The sequence below is a fragment of the Homarus americanus genome, unplaced genomic scaffold (assembly GCF_018991925.1).
Source record: "Homarus americanus isolate GMGI-L3 unplaced genomic scaffold, GMGI_Hamer_2.0 scaffold47967, whole genome shotgun sequence".
Lineage (NCBI taxonomy): Eukaryota > Metazoa > Arthropoda > Malacostraca > Decapoda > Nephropidae > Homarus > Homarus americanus.
In genome coordinates, this window is record NW_024731965.1 from 2,720,069 (window position 1) to 2,747,725 (window position 27,657).

Genomic DNA, 27,657 nt, shown 5'->3' on the forward strand with positions numbered 1-27,657 from the left:
ATTCTGCATGACATCTTGGCAAGCTTGAAGTTGTCTCTCCTCGTGTTTCTGGTGTGTGATATTCTGAAAAATTGGGCTGGCTTCATGTTTTCCATCTTTCAAGTGTTTGAATGTGTCTTGAGATCTGTCCTACTGTGTCTCGACATTATAAATCTTGAAAGAGATGGGAAAACCTGAACCCAGGCCATTTTTTTTTCATGATGCCACTCACCACCAGCTTGAGAGGGCACAAATTTAGTGTTTCTTATTGATGCAGGTATAAGGCCTCCATGATGTAGGTGTTTTACAGGTTAACCATTAGACTTGTTTGATCTTTGCTGACTGCTTTACAAGATTGTATCGACAGTTGGTAGGAAGGCTATAGCATTACTGGGGGTCCTCGAGTTACAAATGGGTTCCATCCCTAAGGACGTTCGAAAGGCGGAACACATGCATACTGTACCATACCTACAAAACAATGTTTAAATTCCCACTGTATCATAGCCCAAGTCCTTATGTACATCTAAAATCACTTAATTTAAAACAAAAGAAGAAATAGAATGGCAAAATACAGTAAATGAAAGCAAAAAATAAGTCATCGGGTAAATAAAATATTGTAAATTTCAAGTTTAACTTCATTGGTATTGGCGGGCGTTTGTAAGTTGGGGACCTCCTTTACTTGTGTGTTCTCACTGTACTGTATAGTATAATGTAAAGACTGATGTTAATACTTGTTACAGACTGTGGAGCCATCAGAACAACTTATGGTGGCTACTTTAGGATCTCAGGAAGGAGCCTTTGAAAATGTGAGACTGAATTACTCTGGAGAACAAGGTCAGACAATCCGACAGTTGGTGTCTGCTCACATGATCCGCCGGGTGGCCATGTGTTGCCTGGCTTCACCGGGAGGCAAGAGACAACATCTTGCGGTGTCTCACGAGAAAGGCAAGATCACGGTCCTGCAGCTCTCCTCCCTCCTGAAGCAACACGATTCTGCCAAGAGGAAACTCACCCTGACACGGTTGTCATCTGCTCCGGTACCATTTACTGTTCTCTCCATCACTGCCAACCCAGCCAATGATGACTATCTTGCTGTCTGTGGACTGAAGGTTGGTGTAGTATGAATGTCAGTGTTTGATGGAGTTGTTACAATACCTGGATTTATTTTGAGTGCATATTTTTTTATTTTTTGTTATATTTATTTTTTTTTAGGATAATAAATTTATATTTGACTTTTTTATTCAATGTTGACTCTGTTTAAACACAGGACTGCCACGTTCTGACCTTTGCAAGTGCGGGGAGTGTATCGGACCACCTGGTACTGCACCCCCAGCTAGAGTCTGGAAACTACATCATCAGAGCCGTGTGGTTGCCCGGCCAGCAGACCCAGCTGGCACTCGTCACTGCCGAGTTTGTCAAAATATATGATCTTAGTGCTGACTCGCTCTCTCCTCAGTACTTCTTCCTCCTTCCTTCTGGCAAGATCAAGGATGCTTGCTTTGTGTGTGCTCAGGTATAACATTGTTTGTCTCTGATATTATTGTCGTTTATCTTATATATCCTAGAACTTTAAACCGATGACGGGTGGGTGGGTGTGTCTTGGTTCCAGTCGCCCAACATGTAACAAGGAAGGGAATGAAAGTGTGAATATACCAAGTGAGTCATGGGCATAAAAATATTGAACATATATATATAACTTTTTTTTAACTTTATAAAATGGCTTATTTATTGCATAAGATTTACTGTACAGGTGTTCCTCTACTTACCAATGGGTTAGGTTCCTGACACTTGTTTGTATGTCCAGCTAGACTCTTGTAGATACCGGAAATATTGTAAAAAAAAAATAAAATGAAATAAAATATGTACAGTACAGCTTCACCCCAATGATAAATACATAACAGTAAATCTTACCAGCCGTTGACTGTATGTTGATGTATAAAGAGTCAATTATACCTACAGACAGACAGGTTTGTTTTAATCACTGAAGGTTTGTGTTCATAGGAGGAGGAACACCTGTACAGTATATGTATTGTCGTACGCTGATTTGTCTTTCTTGCAACAAGTCCTCGGCAAAGTGAACTGTGTGTGCGTGTATTAAACCTTGCTCTCTTATAGTGTGTACTTTGTGACACCATTATTGAACTCCAGATGAAACAGGATTTAAGAGCAGGATCAATAGGAAGGTTTATTTAATGAATGTGATGTGAAAATGTTCTCCCCATAGGACGATGGTTGTTTCCTGGTGGCCATGGCATCGTCAGGTTACATCTACACCCAGGTGCTGAGCGAGGAGAGTTCTGCCCAACACGGTCCATTCTACGTCACAAATGTACTACAGGTTCAGCATCAAGACCTCAAGGTTAGTGCTAAATATTAACCCCTTGTGTATGGTGGTCTCACTGTGCTGAATAAAATCCTCTGGTGTTGGCCAATTGAAATATTAAAAGTGACATCCCCATACTGAAGGGGTTGATGATACCTATATAGAATATATATCATATTACTTATCTGTTTTGTTATTATTATTATTATTGTTATTATTATTATTACTATTATTATTATCTTTTTCATTTTTATGGTAAATTTGACTTCTACAAGTATTGCTATTACTGTAATTAAAGTTTTGAAAATGAAAAAAGTATCTAAGAATATTTTCATACAGTAGTGGGAAATGATGTTATGTTATGAAAAGTACTAAAGAAATGGTCCAAATTATTAGCTATCAATGTTAAAGGTAGAGTAATTATATGCCTCATCTTATGTGAATAGCAAATGAGATCTCGGGCCCAATGAAATCCAGGAATAGTTCTTATCTTGTGAGTCATAGTTCTTACCATGTAAATAAACCCAAGAACCCGAATATTAATGTTTGTTTCCCACACCCAGGACTGTAATGGTCAGATAGGTGGTGGCGGTGTGTCTGTGTACTACTCCCACACACTACAGGTGCTCTGCTTCAGCTACACCCACGGGAAGAGCTTCATCGCCCCTCTTGTCTCCATAAGTAAGAGTCTCGTGGTGTTATTCTCTTGTAGCCTGTTCGTCTCGGCTAAACACACATGTGATGGTTGTTGTTGATCTTTTGGGTGTAATTTACCGCTTATGGTGTCATTCACATTCTTACTTTCATTTGTTTTCTGTAAGTAAATATATTTTATCCACCTCATGCAGTTAAGGATTAGAGTTAATTAAATCATGTGAATATTGATGACTAAATATTGGTACCTTATTATTCACAGATGAGAATGAAAAGGTGGAGAAATTGTTTGGTGTGAGTGTTAAAGGAGGTAATGGTTCAGGAGGAGGTAGCAGTAGTAGTAGCAGCAGCAGCAGTAGTAGCAGCAGCAGTAGCAGCAGTAGCAGTGGTGGTAGTGGGAGCAAGATGGCCCCCCAGCCGTTGTGTCAGTGGGGGGAAGTCACCGGCCATCCTGGACTCATCACTTGTCTTACCCAGTCTAGTAAGTTTATCCTCACTCTTTATTGTATTTTTTCCTCTCCTTTCTTTCATTTTCTCTTTTTTCTTACTCTTCTTTCTTCTGACTCTCTTCTCTTTCTTTCTCTCCTTACAATAACTTACAACCTGCACACTTTAAACACTATTATCACCCTCTTTCCTTCCTCTCTCTCTCTCTCTCTACCGTTATTGTTGTTTTCTTCTCACACAACTAATTCACTCATTGGGTCCGATGGTGGATGATACAGTACAGTAGTTGAACACTGTTAATGTTTGCAAGACCCACCGGGGATTGGTGATTGGAGCCATTATGTGTGTACAGTGTGTAGTGGTATTAATGTATTCTGATTGGCTAAGTGTCCTCTCATTGGCTAACTGTCTTCTCATAGCTAACAGTCCTCTCATTAGTTATCCGTCCTCTTGCAGGTTGTTCAGGTAACGTTCCAACTAATTATATTATTTCCTCGAAGGCAACAACCCCGTGATCCTCATGGTGAAGCCTGACCACATCCTCGTTCAGGAGATCCGCGTTCTGCCCGCCAAGAGCAAGATGACGGACCTGGTGGCACTGCGGCACTCCTGGTCACCCAACCACGAGGCCAAGACCACTCTTATCCTCCTGTGTGAAGACGGTTCTCTCCGGATATACAATGCCAACCCACAGACTGCAGGTTCGTCGTGTTGATGTTGGTCACGTGCGCTTCTTTTTGTACATAACTCCTTGGCTCTGTAAATTTCTTCGTTATAAATTGTCATATCTGTCTCTCCCTATAAATATCCCCCACCTTTGTAAGTCACTTCATTGTAAACTCTGTCATTCACTCGGCTGAAATTAAGGACATTTATGATATACTGGTGTGTGTGTGTGTGTGTGTGTGTGTGTGTGTGTGTGTGTGTGTGTGTGTGTGTGTGTGTGTGTGTGTGTGTGTGTGTGTGTGTGTGTGTGTGTGTGTGTGTGTGTGTGTGTGTGTGTGTGTGTGTGTGTGTGTGTGTGTGTGTGTGTGTGTGTGTGTGTGTGTGTGTGTGTGTGTGTGTGTGTGTGTGTGTGTGTGTGTGTGTGTGTGTGTGTGTGTGTGTGTGTGTGTGTGTGTGTGTGTGTGTGTGTGTGTGTGTGTGTGTGTGTGTGTGTGTGTGTGTGTGTGTGTGTGTGTGTGTGTGTGTGTGTGTGTGTGTGTGTGTGTGTGTGTGTGTGTGTGTGTGTGTGTGTGTGTGTGTGTGTGTGTGTGTGTGTGTGTGTGTGTGTGTGTGTGTGTGTGTGTGTGTGTGTGTGTGTGTGTGTGTGTGTGTGTGTGTGTGTGTGTGTGTGTGTGTGTGTGTGTGTGTGTGTGTGTGTGTGTGTGTGTGTGTGTGTGTGTGTGTGTGTGTGTGTGTGTGTGTGTGTGTGTGTGTGTGTGTGTGTGTGTGTGTGTGTGTGTGTGTGTGTGTGTGTGTGTGTGTGTGTGTGTGTGTGTGTGTGTGTGTGTGTGTGTGTGTGTGTGTGTGTGTGTGTGTGTGTGTGTGTGTGTGTGTGTGTGTGTGTGTGTGTGTGTGTGTGTGTGTGTGTGTGTGTGTGTGTGTGTGTGTGTGTGTGTGTGTGTGTGTGTGTGTGTGTGTGTGTGTGTGTGTGTGTATGTGCGTGCGCGTGCGTGCGTGCTTGCGTGCGTGCGTGCGTGCGTGTAATGGAATAAAATTGAAAGTTGAATCAAGAAAGAATGTGATGTAATCCTTCTGTCACTAAGGAATGTAAAAGAAAAAAAGAGGATATGGTAATGAAAATTCTAGGTTAGGTTAGATTAGGTTAGGTGGAATGTAATAGGATTTAGGATTAAAAAAAAAATAATAAAATGAAGGAATTGGTCATGCGGAGTTTTGACTGTGATGTGTATGTTTGTATTGTGTGTGTACTCGTGTATGTGTACTCGTGTGTGTTGTGTTGTGTGTATTAAAAATATTATCTCACCCAACAGATTTCTGGCTGTCACCACAAATGCAAGTTGTCAGCGCTATATCATCGCTTCGTCCCTCTAGGAAGAAGAAGGCCCCCAAACTTGGCCGACCGTCGGGTAAGTTTGCTCGTGTTATTGTTAATCTGCTTCAACTTTCTCTGTTGTGTGCGTCATTGTCTGTCCATAACTTGCATAATTACACGGAGTCGTTCATAAAGGCGTCTTCTGCGTTTAAATGGCAGCGTGTGGTGTCTAGTGATGGTTAGTGAGGTGGTCGTTTACATTCCTGTCGTTAACAGTATGAGGCAGAGGCTGGCTGGCTTTGGCGGTGAAGGGTCTGGAGAGAGGTCCTATCACGGCGAAGGCTGACTGGCGAATGATACGATGATATACGATGAAAAAAACCCAGGCAGTGTTGTGGTAATTATCTCATGATGATGATATTGTTTTACAGGCTCAGTCGTCTTCCCTGTGGACTTCTTCGAGCACTGTTCGGTGATGAATGACATCGAGTATGGAGGAAATGATCTCTTGCAGGTCTATAACGTACAGCAGCTGAAGAATAGACTCAACAGTCAGGGTAGGCTTACACTTGAGGGTTTGTCATAGAAATAAAAGTAATGATGTGGCTCTTATAGAATTTCTGTTATTGAGTCTTACCTGAGAGTTATCTAGCATTATTTATTGTTGAAATTACGTATTAAATTATTTAACGTAAAATGTGTGAATAGAATAATTCTGATTAATGAAGAGGTTTGTTAAATGTGTCACTTATACACCAGGTATGTACATAGCATCCACCAAGCCAGGAGGTTTTCAGCTGGAGGTGACCAACAACGACACTACCATCGTTATCTGCGCCCTTAGAGTAGCTGTGGGTGCCGTTGATACCCAGAGAGTGCCGGCTTATCTGGAGGTGAGTGTCGGCTGTAACTTGGGTTAAATATTGTTTATCCCTCATAGTGGTAACGTACAAGTCTTATAGAATAGAAGACCTTTGTTGTATCAAGCAGTCTCTCTCTCACTCCACCACTCCTACCTTACTCCACCACTACCACCACCCACTGTCGCATGCTGATCCATAGACTAGATATAAATTTCCAGGAATCACATTAACTCCTTTCTCTCTGTAGATCTTTGGACGCAGTGTGTCGATAGCTGCCACACGGAGTCGTTGGTTCGACATTCCTCTGACGCGGGAGGAGTCTCTACAGGCAGATAAACGCATCGTCATTACTTTTGGACCTTCAGCCGACCCATCAAATGTTGCCATGGTCGACTTTGTCAAGATGTGAGTGATGTTAACTGTCTGTGCTGACCGCCCGCACCTCACAGTGATGGTTGCCAAGATATGACGTGTTGTACTCTATATAAAGCTTAGTTGGATTTTATTTTTCATTCATTAGAAGGTTGAAGTTCATGTTTATTATTTGACCGAGTGTGTTTTATAGTTGTGTTTGTGGAAGAATGACTCGTATATTCATTGCGATTTATAGAATTACTTTTTTCTCGTTTAAAATTACTCGGTTAGTTTTGCTATTTCATCGGACACGGTAATATATTCTTCATGACTTGTCCCCACAGATGTCATTGTTTGTTGAGAGGTTTTCAGACATTCAATTTGTTCTTCACATCTAGTACATTTGTCAGTAACTTTGTATCAATTAGTTTAATAATCAGGTTTTTGGAGTCAGGTTTGTGAAGACTTAATACACTACAGTACCAAGAGTTAGTCTGAGAAGTATTATATATTTCTGCTACCTTATCAGCCTTTCACTTGTGGTTATTAGTCTTTTTTTTCACCTGTATATGATTAATGTTGTCTAATGTCATGTGTATATAACTTACTCTTCAGTTATGGGAAGACCAAGGAAGACTTTGGTTGGCCAGAGGAGCCCGAGGACTTCTCGGCAACGGTCACTGGTACAGGAGCCAGTGGGCCAGCCGGGAGTGGCAGCGAGTCGACAGCCACTGGGGGCACGTCCTCGACTCCCTTGCCTCTCACCGCCATCGACCGCCTCGTCTCTGCCGCGCTAGAAACTCTCGATGGTTGCTTCGTCGCCACGCCAGCAGAGAAGATTGTAGCCCGGGCCGGAGCGCTGGACTTGGCTACCAGGCTTCTCAATCTACCTCTACCGTCGACAGTGCAAGTGAGTCGACACGGTTGAACTATACGGTCGAATCGTGATAATTCGTGGGTGCTCTACCTTTATTACTTTTTTCATTCCGCGGTCAGAAATTCATAGTTTGGGGCCGAGCACTTGTAATAATACCTTTTATATTACCTTTTTTAGTTCTTAATTCTTTGTTTCTTCTTTATTTTCTTCCTTTCATTCTCTGTTTACTCGTGAGATGGAAGTGAGGCGGGAGGAAGGAGGGTGTGAGAGGGGGGGGAGGAGGAGCAAGGGCAGATTTGATGATAACTGGGGAATAGGGGTAACCTGTGATAACTGAGACACAAGGGGATATGTGTGTTGTTGCTCAGGACTCACTATATCACTGCCTACCACCATGACACTTATAACAAAACCTTTCTCAATAAGGGAGGGTTGAATTAGGACTCGTTAATGGTTGCTGCATTTATTGAATACGTTCTATTAGGGTTTCACAATTCCACTTCAAAACAATAAACCTTTGCTCCTAGCTAGTTAAACGGGGACCATGTATCTCACAACAAATGGGAAGTTAAGGATTTACCAAATATAATACTGTACACCCAAATACCTGCCATGACGCCACCACAGATGTCCCACACCTCTACACAAAACTCCAACACAGACTCTGGGTTTGGAAACCGAGTGCCCGTCTTGCTGGGGCATGAATTCAACTTACAGCCAATCAGCACAGTTAGGCCCGTGACATCACACCCACAGGCCACTGTGATTGGCTCGTGCCTCAGGCGGGGACACTCGTCTACTGTGTTATGGCGGGTAATCTTTGTCGAAGCTGAATTTTCCAGTATTTCCTCTTAACCATGACTTGCTTTACTCCCCAAAACATGGCATTGTTACATGATCACTACCGCAATGTTTATTTACATAGAAACTTTAATTTTAGAGGCAACCTTGAAGATTATGCAGTACAGTATATTGTACAGTAAGTCCTCGTATAATGTTTCCCCTCCTAATGTTTTTTCGTCACTACTCATTAGTTACCAATAATTCGTTTAACTTCCCGACGACTCAATTTAACGTTGTTTTTGCTTCGTCACGGACTACTTTTTACTGCGCATCGCCCTCTCTCATCTGGCCGCGCTACGCTCTCGGCTCGGCGCGCTACCCCTCACTAGTGGAACATCACAGCGTCTCCAGGCGACGCCAAGCCAGTCCCTTGCTACGAAAATGGAGGTTTTAAGTCGGGAGGAGGAGCCACCCGCTGGGTCTCGGTAACTCGCCACCTTCCTCCTCCTCCTCTCCCGCCCTCCTCCGCTCCACTACCCACCACATATTATCAGCGAGTACAATGCAAAATTATTTAGTTTATTTATATCTACGTACACTATTTCCTATAAAAATGCCATTGAATTTCTGTATATGTAATGTATTTCATGGGTCAACGAGAGGCTGGGGAACGTAACTCCTTAATTATATCTATTTCTTATGGAGAAAATTGATCATCTTAACGTAGTTCGTATAACGTCGCTTTTTCAGGAACGTAACCTCGACATTAAGTGAGGACTTAACTGTACTTTACTATTATAAACTTCACCTCTAAACTTAGTGCTCCCCTTCGACCTTACTGGAAGACTGAAAGATCGCAACAGACATCAAGAGTAAAATTCCCAACGTGTGATTGTGTCTCCTTTACTTCCATATTCTTTTAATGCGTCCATAGTTATAGGGGCTTTATTTACTGAACAAACCTCTTGAGAAGCAGCTACGTCACCCTTGGAGGAGCTCTTCATGTTTGTCCTTGATTAATAATTCAAGTTAAAGTATTCGGTCAGTGACCATGTTGTGGGGGACATTTTAACGTGTAGAAGATTGTGACTTGTGTAATTTTTTTTTAGTTCCACCAAAGATTTATGGTAAGTGTAAGATATAAACTTATAGTGAGTAAATGTAAGTGATAATGTTTGATGGTTGAGGTGTTGTGTCTGGCAGGGCCGTTTATGTCTACTGGGATAGTTCTTGGTGTTTAGTTTCTTCCCTCTGGTCTGTCTTCATCATAGTAAAACATTGTCCTCACTAGGAGTTTCTCTTATACTGTATGTACCTCAAAGGATTTCATGGATTATATTATGAAATTGAGATTTATAAGACTCATTAATATAATTCTTGAAACACTGGGTTGTGTTTTTAATGGTTGTTTTGTGTCGTGTTGTAGCACCACACCCGGACTCTGCTGGCATCGCTCCACCAGAGTCGGGTGGCCTACCACAACCACAAGGACGGTGCCCAGCTGTTGAGCGTCCTGCAGGCCCTCGGTAACCTCCGCCTCGTGACAGAACCCCAGCAGCTGGACTGTGAGACTTACCACCGCCTTGTTGTCACTGCCAGAAATGTGGCCGTGGCCAGACCTCACAACCTAGTCAAGTAAGAACACGCTTAACCAGATTATGAGTAGAGTAACTACTGTATGTCTGACTTGTCACCTTCTACATTAACTCAGTTTTTTAAGTTTCCTGTGTGTTGTATTTTAGTGTCTTGACCACCTGAAGAGTAACTTAACTTACCTTAGGTTTAAACACCCTGATGTTAGTGTCAAGGTGTTGAATCATCGGGTGTAATATGCTGGGGTGCCTAATCTTCATGTGAACTATAAGTTGTATATAGTACAGTACTGCTTTTTGCCACAAGTAATAAGACACCGTTTCTTAACTTCTTCCTTCAGTCTCTGTTTTAGGAAATAGAGTATTTTGTATATTACAATTAGTGTGTGTGTGTGTGTGTGTGTGTGTGTGGGTGTGTCTGTGTGTGTGTGTTTGTGTGTGCGTGTGTGTTTGTGTTTGTTTGTTTGTATGTTGTGTATTAAGGTTTTATATTTTGCTTACTACAGATACACAGAGAAAGTATCATCAGACATTACACTCATTCCACCTGAAGATGATAGTAAGAAAATAGAGGCTCCATCATCCTCACCGAGTCTTAAGACGGAGGGAGATACTTCCCTCTCCAAGAAGAGCGACGGAGACTCCACGTTAAGCAAGGCCTCCGACACGACTTCCGACTCGGAGGCGACGCTCGAGGGCGGCGACAGCAACGGCAACGACATCGGCAGCGACGACAATCATTTCTTGGCCCAGCTGATGAGTGTCTTCTGGGGTCTGCACAGTGCAAAGCCAACCAACCTCTTCCTCACACCAATGTGTCAACCTGGTCAGTGTTACAACCTTTAGTGACTCCTACTGCTCTTGTACAATAGAGTCCTGTATATGAGAGTCGTGTGTGTGTGATAAAACTTAGTGTAGAGGAAACTGATTTCAAGATCTCTGTATTTTTGTGATTATTGGTAATCAGTTTAGCCCCTTGGAGTTCCTGCATCATTGTAGAGTTGTTTACCATTTTCAGGACTGACTCACGTTGAGGCCACAGTACAGGCGGTAGTGGAGATCATCCATGCCTACACTGTCTGCTCACTCTCGGCCGTTCCTCTTGCCGTGCGTCTCTACACTGAATTACTCCTGTGTACCGATACGTCCGTCAGCTTCGGTGCAAAACAAGCTTTGATCCGAGTCTTAAGGCCCCGCCACAAGAGACGCAAGGTCTTCATTCCCAGTCCTCCTCGCTGCTCCACGCCGGGTGTGTATTGTGAGGCTGTGTATTAACTGAGCTTTACGTGATGACAACATATGTGAAATGGTTTAGAGCAAAGGTTAATATTTCCCTACAGGTGTTGGTGTGGATGACACAGAAAAACCCACAGCAACCCCACAGGAGCCATCGGGAGCCGCCCTGGTTGAACCGCCGTTTGAAGGAGCCGAGGCTGCCGATCCAATTGCCGAAGCGGGTGAGTTAAGCGAAATACAACCATTATAGCACTGTCATGAATCATATAGTTGGTAAATGTTAATGATTTGTTTTTCCAATGACACATAAAGGAATGATCACTTGTATCTTCAAAGGTGGTGGAGGCGATGGTCTGGAGGCTCTAGGAGTGTTAGGAGGAGGAGGTGGTGGTGGCGGCCTGGGGTTGAGAGGAGCATTGATGGGAGGCATGCTGGACCTTCCTGCTGATGACGATGATGCCATGATGGAGCTAGCCATTGCCCTCTCGCTACACGAAGAACAAGGCCAGGCCCCGGCCGATCTAGGAAACCTGCACCCGGGCTTACAAGGTCTGGTCGGTGGGCTGCCCGGGCTGCACCGCCTCCAAGGACTAAGCGGTCAGGTGTTACACAGTCTGCAAGTATTAGCTTCAGGAGGGATGCAAGGAGGCAATGCCCAAGCTAATGCACAAGAGGTACAGCAGGTTAGATGCTCAAGAATCTCTGCTTATGTTTCCTTAAGTCTGGCTTCCATGGATGGCTGAACTATAAAATGTGGGAATCCATGAAGTGTGTGTGTGTTGACTGTGAAGCTTAGTGATTAAGTTATTTCAGCAGTGTAGGAGTAAACTTAGTCACACTTTGTCAGTTATTTTGTTTAACCTTATCAGTTGTGGCATTCTTATCTGTTGTCTTTAAATAACTCATTTTTGTAGTCATTAATGTTTGTTGTTACCAAAGTCTGTTTATTTGTGTGAACTATACTGTACTGTATCTGCTTCAACACCTAATGTTTTGTTTCCTCACCTTCCTGTGCCCACAAATCTTTACATCCAAGCCTTGCAGCCAGTGGAGGTTGTCTTTACATGCTTCCTGTAACTTTATATGTATGACCAGTAGAGACACGCATAACCTGTATGGGTGAGCCAGTCGTTGATGCAAGCATGCCATCATACATATGTACAGTGCAGTTGTAATTGACTTGAGGTAAATTGGAACAAGTTGGTCTGGAGGATGTGGCTGTGGACTGACGTTTTCCTCCCGACACCACACTCGCTACACCAGGCCAGGGTCTGTATTGTATAGATCAGACAGTAACTCCCAGACTTCTCCTTCATACACCAGCCTTGTCCAGTAATTCTCCCAACACATAGACCTCAGTCAATTCTAGGTCCAGGTTATATAAATATTGTTTATTCCACCTTCGTATTCCAATTGTAAACGGTTTTTGCGTCTGTGTGTGTGTGATGTAACGTAATGATAGCACTGTACTCTGATGGAAGTATAGAGATGGCAGTTATTCAAGTGTGTGTGTGAATATGACTTAGTGTACACAGTATCTCAAGCAACCACTAGTAGACTGTCAACCGTTAGCGGCAGACCCTCATTATAATCAGTCGTACTAAAGACACATTTTGTCGTCTGTGACTCGGTTAAGGCCCAGTGCATTAGGCTCCTCTCAGGTAACATAGTATCATAATTTATACCTGTTATGCATCAGGCGTTTTGATAGTCTTCCAAAAAATGAGGTGAAGTTATCAGTAAAAATCTAATTCTTGTTAACATACATTACTGATATACTGTATGTAAAGACATTTAAGATACGTACAACATATAGTTTATACAGTTGACAGGAAATATAAAAAAGACATCTTTATCTTGGTCTATACTTACCAATACTGTATAACGGAGCAACCACGGCCGACAGGACGGTGGAGACGAACCCGAGGGTGTAGACGTTGAGGGAGGCGACGGGCAGGAGAACGGCCACTACTCCGACACCACGGCCTCCGCTAACGGCTCCGACGATGACGATGGTGATGGTTCAACGGCCGCCACTGATGGTTCTAACTTGAGGGCCTCGCCTGCTGAACATGTGAGTACTGTACATGGATGATGGTCATTCACTTTCTGTACGATATTGTGCCAGACAATGTGACACATTGGACGAAGGATTTTGACAACTTTATCGAGACAACAGGAGTCGTGGTGTTCATCAAACTCCTCCATAAAGATACTTTTGGAGTGTGTGTACCTGAAGCTACTTAGTGAAATAATTAACTTATTAACTTAGTCTTTATGAAAGTGTAATATGATAGAAGAAATTAAATTAATGGAAATTTGGAATACAATCTCCTTCATGTTTGTAAAGAATTTCTACTAAATATTTTTTACTTATTAGGCTGGAAGTGCTGGGAGTGAGTCTGGAGGCTCTGTGGTGGAGAGTTTGGGAGGTGAACACAACGTGTCGGGTCGCAGCTCAGCGTATGGAGACACCGGACATGAACCAGGATCGGCAGGTCTTCGTGAAGGAGCAGCGGCTCTACCTGCCACGCTACAGGTCATATATTTACTGTTTTTGCACACTGCCTTTCAGATTCTTGTAGAAATCATTTGAATGTTTGTATCACAACAACAACAATGTCCTTACTTGTGGGAGACCTCACACATCAACAACTGAGGACAATGTTATTGTTGTAATACAAACATTCACACTCACTCCACAAATCTGTAAACATTTTACTGAGACACTCTCTATTATCAGGATACAGTATCATAAAGTACATTTGAAAGTATTGAGGCATTTATTAAAAATGGTTAACTGAATAGTAGTCACTTTGTGAATGCTTAAAGTGTGTTTTTTTCCAATTGTAGGGAGAATTAGTAGAAGAGGAACCTCCTGAGGGAGGTGTTGGCCTGCACACCCTTCGCTTGGCACTTCTTGACGCTCTCATTCATCGTGTTCCTTCACTTACATCTGTCGGAGGGGTCACAACAATACCGTTCTTCCAGGTAAATAATGGAAATTTGTAGTCACCTTTGTAGGAGTTAGCGAGTCATTATATGAAAGGTCACGAAGCCTTGCAGATTGTCGGGAATCATCCGTGTTTATAATGTCCGAGTGATTTTCTGCCACAGCAATGTACACAACTTTGATTGTGACTAATTAATGTCTCTGGAGCTTGTCAAGCCATACAGTCTGTAGGTCAGTAATTCTATGAAGTTTTGTAAACCAAATAAGCTTAAGGAGTAGCTGTGTGAAGTCCTCTATCATTATGTATGATCCTTATTGTCAGGTATTTATCCAAGTTATTGAGTCATAAACACTCATGTTCCTTTAAAATATTCCATCTATTTACTGTATTGGTTTTGTCTCTAAGGTCTTACTGATGCTGACCTCTGACCTCGATGGCAATGACACCCGTGACAGGGCAAGCCTGGATGCTGTCCTCACGGCTCTGGTGACCCAACTGAACATGAGTAGCATTGATGTGACAACTGTGTCAGAGCGCACAGCCAGCAAGGAGGTCCAGCTGGTTGTGATGAGACTGCTCAGTAAGTTGATCTTATATTGTTGTTCACTGTTGGGTTTTGCTCTGGTTCACCACATTTCCCTCTAGTTGTTCCCAATATGGAATATGTTTGTCTGCTGGAAATGTTTATTAATGTATTGTTTTGATTCTTTTATTTGTTTTATTGGCTTAAGAAGACAATTTGTGATGTAATGTTTGATCTTTTTTCCTCAGGTGTGATGATGTCCAGGAGCAAGTCAGGGGCTCGACCAAGTAGTGACAGCTCCAGTGTGATTCCTCAGGCAACAGCAAGCTGCCTCGTGCGCTCGGGAGCTATGGACCATTGTCTGGCCATCCTGAAGGCTTTGCTGGACTACTGGAGGGCATCGTCTAAGGAGCAGAGCGGGACGGTGATTGGTTCTGGGCTGCTGAAGCCTCGTCCCCTGACCTTACCGCCCGACATGTCTCCATTCTTCCTGCGACAGTATGTGAAGGGTCACGCCCATGATGTGTTCGCAGCGTTCCCTCACTTACTGACTGAAATGGTCCTGAGGTTACCATACCAGGTAAATGATGCCAGTTTCTTTTTCCCACAGTTTAACAATACCTTAGTGTTTTGTGAGACCAAATCTGATGTATTTTATGGTTTTCATAATAGTTGTTTCTCCTGTTTGTGTTAAGGAATGACTAGACTCTGGTCTTTGATTCATTATTTACAATTATGTAGGCATGAATTTGTCTTCGTATTGATATCCATAGCTTTATACTGTGACTACTCATGGTACTCCAGTTGTTCCAAGCACAAATGTTGAGCTGTCAGTTATGGGGGTCCTCATGAGTCTAGTTCAGTACCAGGATTGCCAGTCTGTCACTTCTTCTCAACTATAAAACCCTGTTGTGAGATATCTGACCAATAACATTTACTGGTGCTTGGTTCTGTCTAATAACTTTTACACATGGGATGTTTTGTGGTGTTGTTCACTGCAGAATATCTCAGTGGTGCTTCTCTATTCCATTACTGTATGTTCTCATTTATTACACTTGCTCTTCACATCGAGTGTTGGAAAGGTAAATAAATCACTTATGAACAAATGATTCTTTTAACAGATGAAGAAACTTGGGGAAGGAGGTCAGTTTGAACCAGCGTGGTCGCACTACCTCTGTGAGTACATGATGACCCAACAGACTCCAGTTGTGCGGCGGCAAGTGAGGAAACTGCTGCTCTTTATCTGCGGCCACAAGGACAAATACCGCCAGATGAGGGACATGCACGCCCTCGACTACCACATAAAGGTTGGTGCTGTTAGGATGTAATGGCTCACAGGATTAAGGTCATTATTGTTTAGAGAGATAACTGGACTAAAACAGGAAGAATTAATGAAGATGAATGGGTCTGATATAACAAGAACCACGAGGGAATATAATGACGTAGAACCCATAATACTTGGTTTGTGACGAGGATGTACCGTAGCAGCTGTAGGGTAGATGTTGAGTTTATGATTAATGTGTTCAAGTGTTGTTATATTACAGGTATTATAGCGTATTAGACCATGAAGATTCCCGCAGTGTAGACCCTGTTTATTGTGGTCAAATTTTGTCTTAAAGTATATGACCAAATGAAGAAATAATATTGTGTTTAAGGTTTAGGTTAGAGTGAATAGTTAGGAATGATTTAAGAAAGTAAGTCTAGTGATCAGTTAGGTGAATGGTGACGTGTTCTTGTAGGTTTAATTATAAACTTCAATTTTCTGGTGTTTATTCATACAGGGACATGGCTTTATCACTCTTTGATTGGTGAGTTTCAATTTAGTTTCTTGTGGGATATAATGTATGTCTACCACCCCATATAGATTGGAAGAGAGATGATGGGAAAGATTTACACCATCGATCTTCTCAGAATGGATTTCCTTGAATTGGTTTCCAGAACACTTGGTACATTGTCTTTATGTATCTGATTGTTGGCAGTAAACTTTATACTTTGTGAATTTTTGTTTATTTAGGGACTTGAGAAATGCCATATTGGAATACAGTACTGTACTGTACTTCTTTATTGATAATAATGTGTGACATACAGTAAGTTAAGTGGTGATGTTTGTGTTGCAGGATGTGAAGGTGTTGTGTGCACAAGGAGGCTTTAGTTTCTCAGGTGGAGCCTCTATGACTCCCATAAGCCTTCCATACGACTCCCTCATCCAGCTGATCGAACACCTCAAGTCGTGTGTGGACATTGCCTCCTCCCGCACACCCAACTGGCAGAAGTGAGTATCATGTGATCTAATTGATGTTTAACACATTACTGCTACTGTATATACCATAATAAATTTCTTAACCATTTTCTTGGTATTGCCAGGTTTTAGAGTTTAAACAAAGAGCACAGTATGTTTTTTTCCATGACATTGAGGGATATTTTTTGTATTGTTCAGTGACTAACCTAACCTAACCTGATATCTTATGTCAGATACTGTATGAAGGATGAGAGTGTCCTGGGCTTCCTGATGGAGGTGTCCTGCCTGCTGGAGGAAGGAGTCGCTCCCACAGTCCTCCAACTCCTACAGGCAGCGTTATGTCCAACATCCAAGAATTCAGAGAGTTCCAAGGTAAGTAGAACTTGAATAATTTTACAGTATTGTCCGGCAGTCAAACATGTTTACTTGAGAGGCAGACAGAGAGGCAGATGGACTTGACTTGATATTTGATAAAAGTTATATAAATATGGGAGCAGTGTTTAGTGTCTAACAAGGTGGAAAATATATAAATTAACAATATAGTTATAGGATGATGATGATGAGAGAATTCATTAGGTTTTGAGAGCATTTATTAGACCTTGAGAGCATTATTTAGACCTTGAGAGGATTAATTAGACCTTGAGAGCATTAATTAAAGGGAAGAGACAGAGTAGAGGATGCATGAAGGATTATTGGCGTCAGCTCCTCTCTAAGCTGAATAAAATCACTTAACATTACTCACATTAAAGGTGGCGTCCCCATAGTAAAGGGGTCAAAGGTATCCACTTTCAGCATCCAATTATTTTAACCAGAGCATTGAATTTCATTTATTATAATTACTGTATAATGGTGTGTGTTTCAGGGGTCAGGCAGCAGCACAAAGAGAGCCTCGAGTGAAGACAGCGAGGGAGAGACGAGAGGCGAAGAAGCTCACTGTGCGGCTCTTGTGGCTCAGATTAACAGGTGAGGGAGGGATGGTCCTGCATGTCTTAAGTGAATCGGGTTAGGTTAGGTTAGGTTAGGTAAGGTAAGGTTAGGTTAGGTTAGGCGAGCTATTTTGTAGTTCATTAATACCGTGTAACACCTTTTGAAAGAAGAGTATCTGGCTGTAAGTGAATCAAAGTCATTTCATCTTAACTCACTGTTGTGTTGTTCCATTCATAACACACCTTTAGACAGAGTAACTGCAGTGTCTGTATAACAATATTAAGGTGATGGGATGAGTAGGTAAAGTTAGTGATAAGATTTTTATATACAGTATTAAGTGGGAGTTCTTCATTGTTGATTGAGGATAAGATGACATTATAAACTGTGTAGGTCAGTTTGGTGGGACAACTTTAGACACAGTATCAACTGCCTTTACCCAGACTTTGTTCATATAGAAGAAGGATTTATATTTCTTATCTAAATATAAGTGAAATTCAAATATAGTACATTATTCAATTTGGGGATATTAGTCGTGTAATATGGCAGCCATCAATGAGTGTGAGTTAGGTGTAGGGAAGGCAGCCATCAATGAGTGTGAGTTAGGTGTAGGGAAGGCAGCCATCAATGAGTGTGAGTTAGGTGTAGGGAAGGCAGCCATCAATGAGTGTGAGTTAGGTGTAGGGAAGGCAGCCATCAATGAGTGTGAGTTAGGTGTAGGGAAGGCAGCCATCAATGAGTGTGAGTTAGGTGTAGGGAAGGCAGCCATCAATGAGTGTGAGTTAGGTGTAGGGAAGGCAGCCATCAATGAGTGTGAGTTAGGTGTAGGGAAGGCAGCTATCATCAGTGGATATTTAATGTTCTTTGTACATAGGCGGCCGGAGTAGGGAGACCTTAGCCACTGGTTAAAGGTTAAATTCCAACTTGATTTAATAGGACTTCATTAGTAAGGTTATATGTACATGTTTCATCTACGGGCCTCACACATATTATTAAACTTATTTTTTTCTTTTTTCAGATATTTGGACCGAAACCGCATCAGTCAGTTCGTGCGGACATTCCTCCTGGAGTCTAACTCAACGGGTGTGCGGTGGCAAGCTCACTCCCTGGTCCTGGCGCTGTACCGACACTCTCCTCCCAGGGACCAAGACACCCTGCTCACCCTCATGTGGTCACTGTGGCCTCACCTTCCTGCCTATGGTCGCAAGGCAGCACAGTTTGTAGACCTGTTGGGTTACTTCTCTCTTAAGACCCAACACTGTGAGAAGAAGGTGAGAGTTTTGTTGTTGTGGGTCTTGTTATCTTAATCTATTGTTCTTATCATCATCCAAAAACAGTGTATTTTATTGTGGCTTCTTAACTTCATAAAATGTTTGTACCTGTAATTACTTCTTCAATAGTTAATAATACAAGTTACCCTTTGGAAATAATTGAAGGATTTTGTTTGGAGGAGTTTGTATGGCATGTCGACACTACAGTACCTGAGTTCCCCCCCCCCAAAATTCCTCATATTATCATAAAATGGAGAACATTATATTGGTCTGCCTAGTGCTTGTCAAGTTGTCTCTTCAAGTACTGGTCTGAGTCAAGCAGGGTGAAGAAACAGAGTACAGTATTGCATGTCATATATAACACATCACTAGTTGAGATAATGTAGTGACGGAGTGAAGTAACCCTGTTTATCTGCCCTGACCCTTAGTAAAACATTGGTCTGCTTCATCTAAACAAAAGCTACAGTTGGGTGAATGTTAATTTGTTTTTTATTCAAGTCCTGTTGGTATTTGTAATTAAAGGAAAGTTAAGAGATATTATTCTTTACATCTTCTATAGAGTTAAGGAACAAACCTTCAACAAACACATAGGTCATTTTTTTTTATATTATAACTTTATTTATGAAGAAATTTTTAAAGGCTTCAATAATGAAACGTTTTATTACATGTCGTCCCTGAAGGTGATGGAGTACATTAACCGCGCTGTAACAGTCCTGCGTACACAGTCACAGCTCCTGGCCAACCACCCTAATGCCAACCTGTATAACTCCCTGGCCTCTCTGGTGGAGTTTGACGGTTACTACCTGGAGTCTGAACCTTGCCTTGTGTGCAACAACCCTGAGGTCCCCTTCACTAGCGTCAAGCTCTCTACTGTAAAGGTCTGTACTGTACCGGGTTTTATCTGGGGTCTGGGAGCTATTTGCTTGTTAAATTTGTGTAATGACCTCCCTAATGTATTATCTTTTGGCCGGTATTCATTGTACCTGGATACACACTCGCCTTCCTGTGTCCAGTAGAGCAGTTGGTGTTCCCCTCTGTGAGAAAACTTGTGCTTTACCATCGTGACTTGAGATCAACATATTCCTAATGAACTTTGTAAATGACAGGTTGATTCTCGCTTCACCACAACAACTCAGCTGGTCAAACTAGTCGGAAGTCACATGATCAGCCGATTGACCCTGAGAATAGCCGATCTTAAACGCACTAAAATGGTCCGCACCCTTAATGTCTTCTACAACAATCGCTCGGTACAAGCTGTTGTGGAGCTGAAGAACAAGCCGGGTGAGTTCCTCTGCACCTTGATGTAGAATATTTAGTTTATTGTAGGACTGTACTGTCATGATCATCTCAGTGGTGTGGTCACAGTTTTGTCACACTCACAAACTTTATATATACCATGGCACATCATTCCATCTTGGTAATAGGCTGACGGGATCTTATTAACAAGAGTATGTGGGAATAACCAGTGTTTAGAGAAGATCAGTGAGCACCACACTTAATGTATGTATCATTTGGTGCCTCAGATTAATGTATGAATCCTTGTAACAACTTAATAATAATATACGTGTTTGAATATTTCAGCCATGTGGCATCGTGCCAAGAAGGTGACCTTATCTGCTGGACAAATTGAGGTTAAGATTGACTTCCCTCTCCCCATCATTGCCTGCAACCTTATGTTTGAGTACACTGACTTCTATGAGAATCTCCAGGTCAGTCTTTTACCTTGGTTGTGTAAAATGTATTGATTACAAAGTTAGGTAACGAGTTACCGTATTTCTTTATTCACTACTGCTATATTATGCTTGATCAGACAATCCAGATTCCAATGTAAAGGTTTTTTAATGTTCTTTTGTTAACATATTTCATGTCCCTCTCCCTATCCATCTTAAGTCAGCCTTAATATATGATCCTCTGGCCATAGGTGAAGGGAGTTTGTCCTGTCTGGCCATCCATCCAACACTAGCTGCTTAGTGTGTGTTGAAAAATGCTACAATTGTTCACTTCCCGAGAGATTCTACAGTTTTCTACAAAAGTTTATGAAACTTGGCAAAAATCATTTAGAGATTGTAGAGTGTAATAAGAGTTATGTTAGATAATGGTGAGAGGTTTAACGGGGGTGTACACGATCTACTAGGAAGTGTAACTGCTGCACTTATTTTCCTATTACATAATATACATGTACAGTAGTACTTAACCCCAATGTGATGTTCCATTGTTGCGTCAAAGGAAGATGTTGGCAGCTTTAATCTTGGACCTCTTGATGTAATGTTTTGACCTCAATATGAAGAAGTCAGGTACATTAGTATGGAGGGAGGGAGGGAGGGAGGGAAGGGTAGGTAGGTAGGTAGGTAGGTAGGTAGGTAGGTACTGTAAAGATTGATGGTGTATTGTAAGTATTATCCTTCACTTGTCTCTATACAATGAATAAAATTTTCTGCAGGCATCGACAGAGACCCTTCAGTGTCCCCGGTGTTCAGCAGCTGTTCCCGCCTCCCCTGGTGTGTGTGCCAACTGTGGGGAGAATGTGTACCAGTGCCACAAGTGCAGGTGAGTCTCTCTCTCATCTCTTTATAATAAAATCACTGGCATCTATAGAGGATAATGTCATAGTTTAAAGGAAATATTGCCTTTTTTGTGTATAAATTATTAACTGTCTGTAGCAATTAAATGGTGTATTATAGTAGAGTTTGATATGACACTCAAAATTCAGGACCTTAGCCTCCACACTAGGATCAAGTACAAGTAGTCCCCCCCCCCCTAGTATATGGTATGAGGTGCTCTGGGCCAGAAGTAGAATAGCAATAATAGTATAAAACTCCAGTAAATGCAGTTAATGTTTAATCATCCTGGAATAAGTATAATTAACACAACTGAAGCCACTTTGTCTGTTATCTTGTTAGCTGAAGTGCCTCATATTACCTGACATAGTTCAGGCCCTAGAGTTTATTCCTGGCTAAGATCTCCCACATAATGTAAGATAAGATTGTTAGTTAATGTTGTGACTAATGGTACTAATTCTTTGTATCAGGGCCATAAACTATGACGAAAAAGATCCTTTCCTGTGCAACGCTTGTGGCTACTGCAAGTATGCCAAGTTTGACTACACCCTACAGTGCCGACCTTGCTGTGCCGTCGATCCCATTGAGAACGAGGATGACCGCAAGAAAGCAGTTCTCAATATTAACACCTTGCTTGAGAAGGCAGATAGATCCTACAAGCAACTTCAGGCTTATAAACCAACCTTAGAGGTACAGGTTGTTGTCTTTTAAATATTTTCTTGGCTCTTAAGAGAGGAATACATCATTTAGTATTATACATTATGTAATTTTGTCTGAATATTACTCCATCCAGATGAGGACAATTATACAGTGTTAAAAATGGGAGGTTGAAGAAAAGAAAATCGAGTGTGAATACTACTGTAATTGTCATTTATGAACGAGAGTAAAATATGAAAAATATTTGAGCATTTGGGTTTATAAAGTAACATGAAAATACAGGTGACAGATGAAATATATGGCTTGTGCCTTGATCTGTGTTAGTATGTGGTGAAAAGAAAGATGACATAAATGTGGCAGTGTTTATGTTGTTGTTTTTGCAAAATAACTTAGACAACCTAAACTAACCTAACCTTAAGTGAGAGGTTAGGTTAGGTTAGGTTGGCTGGTGTAGATTGATACACAGTTAAGTGGTCATGTTCTTATTTTTTAACTTTGGTTAGCCTGTTTGGAAGGTATTTTGCCAAATTACCAGTATGCATGCTGGTAATTTTGCAAAATAACCGATTTTGCCCCTAAAATGCAGCATTTATATATGAGCATAATGTTATCATGTTTGAGGGAATGTATGATATAGAGTGAGTGATCTAGGAGGGTACTGAATGAGTGTGTGTGAGAGAGAGAGAGGTACAGAAAGTAAGTCTGAGTTTGATGAATTATTTAGAGCCTATGGATTAATTATCTGTATATGTAGATGATTTATTTATTTATTTTTAGTCATTATAGATAACTACAAAACAATGATTTTTCCCGACCCTGTGCAGCTTTTACTGGTGCGCATCAGTGAACAGGGTGCTGCCAGGAGTGGGGATGAAGGAAGCTCAGGGGGCACTCAGGTGAACCGGGCCATCCAACAGCTGGCTCAAAAGTACTGTGGTGACTGTAAGAACTCCTTTGATGATCTCTCTAAAGTTATCCAGGTAAGTAAATAATAATAACAAGGTAACACTTTTTTCTTATTTGCAACATTTTTATATACAGTACAGAATATTAACTGTTTTACAAAAGATATCTTTAAAATAGTACTGTAAACATTTTGAATTCCTCTCCCCCAGCGAGTGCAAGCATCCCGCCGAGAGTTAGTCAACTTTGATCGCTCTCAGAAGGAAGGAGGAAAGAAGCCCGTGGTGTCACCTTTAGGACGGAGTGGAATTGTTCACGCCAACCCCGAGGAGGGAGCGGTGGCCGCCGGTCGCTGTTACGGGTGTGCGGCGTCGGCGACCGAACACTGCATTACCCTCCTCCGTGCCCTGGCCACCAACGCCGCTCTGAGGGCATCACTCTGTCAGCACGGACTCATCAATGATCTTCTGGAATACAATCTTCGGAGGGGCACCGTTCAGGTAATAACTACTGTAAGGTTAGAATTTCTCGTAAAATATTTAAACATTTATCAAGCGAGTCTCTGAAACTTGAAGGGAAATATAATGATTTAATTAAAACATCTAAAGCCTGGAAGGATGCCGTGGCTGTTATGCATCATACAAGTAGATACACAACTGGTGAAATGCCTCTAAAGTTATGAAGAGAAACAACACACTAGTCGACGAAGGAGAGAAAGGTAGAGGCAGTCGAAAGGTTGAGGAAATGTAGGATGTCTGTTGAAGAGGAGCTATAGGGTCACCTTAATGTGTGTATGTATTGATAAAACTTAGTAGAGGTCCAGTGTTAGTCTGCTGTAGAGTTAAAATGTGAGGTCAGTTAGGTGATAAAATGTATCCTTGTTAGCTTTTTTTTAATGATCCTATGATAGTCTACAGAAGTGAGAGTATTGAGTGTACTGTGAGTCACAAGTTTAATGTGTATGGTTGAAATGTATTGATGATGTGTATGGTTGATGTGTATTGAAATTAAGGGGATAATATGTTTAAGGGACATAAATTAATATTTAAGTGACCAAAATAAGCCTATATATATATTTTTATGGACACCAACACTACTAATTATCGTGTGTTTGATCTTCAGGTACGCAGTGAAGTTCGTCAGCTGCTCTGTCTGCTGACCAAGGATGATCTGTCAGCGACTCAGGAACTGAATCGCCTCATCATGGACAAGATAAGCGTGGCACTGCGCTCGCATGTGACATCGCCCGACCTCGCGGCTGCCGTCAGACACGAGATGGGGCTTCTTGCTTCCTCGGCCCAGAAAGAAGACTCCTGCTGGGAATATAGACTTAGGTATTTTGTCTCTCACTTGGTTCACACTTTTGTAAAATTCTCAGAACATAAGTCTTGGAATTTTCTTATTGTGTCTTTACTTTGTTACACATTACCGAGTGATGCGTCATCAGTTAGTATACACGGCACCTTAAACATTCCGGCTCATTAGTTTTTTCTTCATAATTTTTCGTTTGTTTGATGTGGTCAGGTGTGTCGTCCAGCTGTTCTTGATGGCAGGAGGGTCCAACGCGTCCCCCACGGTAATGGAACACATTACTCTTCCTTGTCTTCGCATCCTACAAGGGGTCATGAGGCCCCCCACACCTCCTCCTCCACGTAAGAGTCGAGACAAGACTCCCACCAGCTCTGTAGCGGCTACGGCGGCCTCCAGTACAACGGCGACGGACTTGATGTCGGCTTACCTTGGAGGCTCTAAGGTACGGTATTATCAACAACATTCTTCTTCAGAGTTGATAAAGTTGGTTTTGGTGAAGTTCGATATTAGTGTTGCTTGTTTTCTTCACTTATCATCTAAATAGAGAGTCAAATATTGTAGAAATATAAGGACAAATTTGGTGTTTGTGCCACCTCTTGTCTGTATAGTTAAGTATTTGTCCTTTCTTTTTTCCTGAAGGTTGGTGTGGATGTAAGCAAATGGCTGGCAGGTGATCCTGGCCACTCATATGAGACTTGGAAGAAAAGATCAGCAAGAAAGGTCCAGGAAACAGCTGTCTCAAAAATGAAGAAGGTGAGTTACCGTGTACAGTACAGTAAGTCACAGGAGTGGGTTGGTTCCTAATGTTTTAATGATGATGTTTTCTTGCATGTTAGTAAGATCAGCCCACATTCTGAGGCCTTGAGAATGTCACTGTACAGTACCTGATGTTCAGAGATTTAAGGAGTCCTACACTTAATAAGAGCAGCTACTTGTGCAAAATCTACTGAATTTACAAATCGTATAACTTCTTCATTCAGTTTACCTTTACTGTATTATTGTGTTTAAGTACAGTATATTTATGTTGCCATATTTTGTATTACAGCACACTTCTTTATTAGAAATGATAGCCAACAAGTTTCTTTAATTCTTTTTATAAATAATATACTCTTGTGCACTTACCCTGACACTGTTTGGTGATACAGCACATTGACATAATTCCACTACATATTACGGAAAAGCTTATTAGTAACTTCAATGACTGACCACAGGCTGTGATGCCGTGTATTATACCCAGTCAATCAATCCTTCCTTCAGTAATAATACTACTTACACCGTGTGACCACCACCAGGATGAAGTTCATGAGCGCTACCTACTGGAGAAGTTTGGGTGTCGGTGGCTGGCTCGCACCATACGTCACCAGTATGACCTGAAGATGCAGGACTCGTCGTGGTTGCGCCGCGTCCTCTTCAACCCGTCGTCACGTATGGCCAGACAGGTCACCGCCCAGATGATGGAGTCCCTGTGTACTTCAGTTCAGCGCAAGAAGGAGGTATATGCTGTTGACCTTGTTCAATTAAGTGTGTGTGTGTGTGTGTGTGTGTGTGTGTGTGTGTTATTACGTTACATAACATTACATTGCATTACTTAGGGGGACATAGTAGGTATTTCTCTGCATTCTAGAACCCTGGCAAGATTTGTCAAAGATAAATGTGTTGTCAGTAAGTAGGAATAGGTTCAGCCTTGGTTCACATACTCTTGAAAACTTCCACAGACTTGGTTGTTTCAGACCACGGCTGGCAATTTGTGTATAGCTGGAGTAACATCGATGGATTGCAGAGATTATTATTGCTGGTTAATTCCTTCTTTATCTGTTGTTGGTAAAGTTTGTTAAGGATCGTGGTGGGTGTGTGGGACCAGGCAGATTGTTGTACAGCTTTTAACATATGTTGCTTTTTATGCTCTTGTAGGTTGGGCAGCATTAAGCATTAAGCATTACCTCTGCCCATATAAAACATTTCCACTCGGTAACCAGAGAAAAAACATTAATGATTGATTTGAAAATTGATGCAGCTCTTGTGTCATAAACATCTTGATCAGTTTCATAATCAACATTTCTCATCTTTATTCACTGGACTTATGACACCTGTGGATCTTTAAACTGTTTCTGTCTTAGGCTTGTGATTATCTGTCCATCCACTTGGTGTAATAGGAGGACTGTGTGAACTGAGAGTGAATCTGGTATCCACTACGGACGTCTCGGCAGAGTTTAATTATCAGCACATTTCATCACACTTATATTCCCTGTTTGATGTTGAAATTATGACATTTTTCTTTGGGAAAGTTTAGTCCAAATACCAGGTATATTTTAGAAGAAAGACAAAAGTATTTAAACTTAGGTGATGAAGCATTCTTTACAGTTTCTTTTAGCTAATTATCCTCTGTGTGTGTGTGTAAGTATTGGTGAATTTGATTATTACTGTAACATTACTAAATTCACTTCATTGGACTATGAAAATATTAGGGAAAATATTCAGAAATTTTATGGACATTTTTAGGAATAGGTGACGTGAACTCTCCAGTAAATATAACTGCAGAGTTGGAAATGTTTAGAGAATCCTTTTTAAAATGTTAACTTGTTTTGTGAGTTTTATTACATGTCATTAACCTTGAAGTTAATAGTAATATAATCATCTCTTACAGGTGTTGGATATGCTGACAACTTTCCTGCCAGAGATCGGGAGAGCGGGAGAAAGTGCCGGTGAATTTGTGACACTGTATCAGACTCTACTGCTGGGCGCCCACTGGAAGCATTACTTGGCCTTAAAGGGAGTCCTGCCTACTATTGCTTGTCTCATCACCTCAGAAATACAGTTGCTCACCACCTTGGAGGAAACTACACTCACAACTGATCTCAGTCAGGGTCAGTAGTGCTTCTTTATGTGTCTAATAATAATAAACGGTTTATTAATAGGGTTGCAGCTGGTGGCTTAAAATATACAAACTTACATGTGATCTGGACATAATAATATATGTTCAATACATTTACAGGGCTGTACAGTACATAAATCAGTTGTTTATTATTTTAACAATAGATGGGATGGTGCTGTTCTTATATCTATCAGTGCGGGCTCTTATGGGCTGAATTTTGTTGTAGTGGCGGACTGCGTGAGGTGGGTGTGTGTGCCCAGAGGAGGAAAAGTTCTTATGATGATGATGATAGTACAAAGCTTTATATAGTGATGAATTATGCCATAATTTGTTGAACGAAAAGTACTGATGAAAACTTT

The 27,657-nt window shown here is 41.6% G+C and overlaps 1 protein-coding gene across 5 annotated transcripts in view; it reads left to right on the top strand.

Moving 5' to 3' along the window:
* LOC121868137 (E3 ubiquitin-protein ligase UBR4-like) overlaps positions 1–27,657 on the top strand; it is a 74,192-nt gene that overhangs the window by 31,977 nt on the left and 14,558 nt on the right. For 4 of the 5 annotated variants that reach the window (XM_042368444.1, XM_042368447.1, XM_042368448.1 and 1 more), the window contains exons 33-70: positions 720–1,088; positions 1,247–1,492; positions 2,204–2,338; positions 2,866–2,983; positions 3,219–3,437; positions 3,904–4,104; positions 5,380–5,475; positions 5,813–5,938; positions 6,141–6,274; positions 6,492–6,649; positions 7,214–7,508; positions 9,685–9,893; positions 10,357–10,676; positions 10,869–11,099; positions 11,191–11,307; positions 11,423–11,769; positions 12,993–13,160; positions 13,467–13,625; positions 13,940–14,077; positions 14,446–14,620; positions 14,812–15,143; positions 15,685–15,870; positions 16,681–16,835; positions 17,036–17,174; positions 17,665–17,765; positions 18,745–18,997; positions 19,678–19,875; positions 20,104–20,278; positions 20,579–20,706; positions 21,438–21,544; positions 22,026–22,245; positions 23,037–23,192; positions 23,328–23,615; positions 24,238–24,449; positions 24,640–24,868; positions 25,066–25,179; positions 25,719–25,919; positions 27,071–27,290. In XM_042368444.1, the coding sequence (XP_042224378.1) occupies positions 720–1,088; positions 1,247–1,492; positions 2,204–2,338; positions 2,866–2,983; positions 3,219–3,437; positions 3,904–4,104; positions 5,380–5,475; positions 5,813–5,938; positions 6,141–6,274; positions 6,492–6,649; positions 7,214–7,508; positions 9,685–9,893; positions 10,357–10,676; positions 10,869–11,099; positions 11,191–11,307; positions 11,423–11,769; positions 12,993–13,160; positions 13,467–13,625; positions 13,940–14,077; positions 14,446–14,620; positions 14,812–15,143; positions 15,685–15,870; positions 16,681–16,835; positions 17,036–17,174; positions 17,665–17,765; positions 18,745–18,997; positions 19,678–19,875; positions 20,104–20,278; positions 20,579–20,706; positions 21,438–21,544; positions 22,026–22,245; positions 23,037–23,192; positions 23,328–23,615; positions 24,238–24,449; positions 24,640–24,868; positions 25,066–25,179; positions 25,719–25,919; positions 27,071–27,290 (7,375 nt within the window). The remainder of the gene's footprint in view (positions 1–719; positions 1,089–1,246; positions 1,493–2,203; positions 2,339–2,865; positions 2,984–3,218; positions 3,438–3,903; positions 4,105–5,379; positions 5,476–5,812; positions 5,939–6,140; positions 6,275–6,491; positions 6,650–7,213; positions 7,509–9,684; positions 9,894–10,356; positions 10,677–10,868; positions 11,100–11,190; positions 11,308–11,422; positions 11,770–12,992; positions 13,161–13,466; positions 13,626–13,939; positions 14,078–14,445; positions 14,621–14,811; positions 15,144–15,684; positions 15,871–16,680; positions 16,836–17,035; positions 17,175–17,664; positions 17,766–18,744; positions 18,998–19,677; positions 19,876–20,103; positions 20,279–20,578; positions 20,707–21,437; positions 21,545–22,025; positions 22,246–23,036; positions 23,193–23,327; positions 23,616–24,237; positions 24,450–24,639; positions 24,869–25,065; positions 25,180–25,718; positions 25,920–27,070; positions 27,291–27,657) is intronic. The other variant, XM_042368445.1, reaches the window with a different exon arrangement.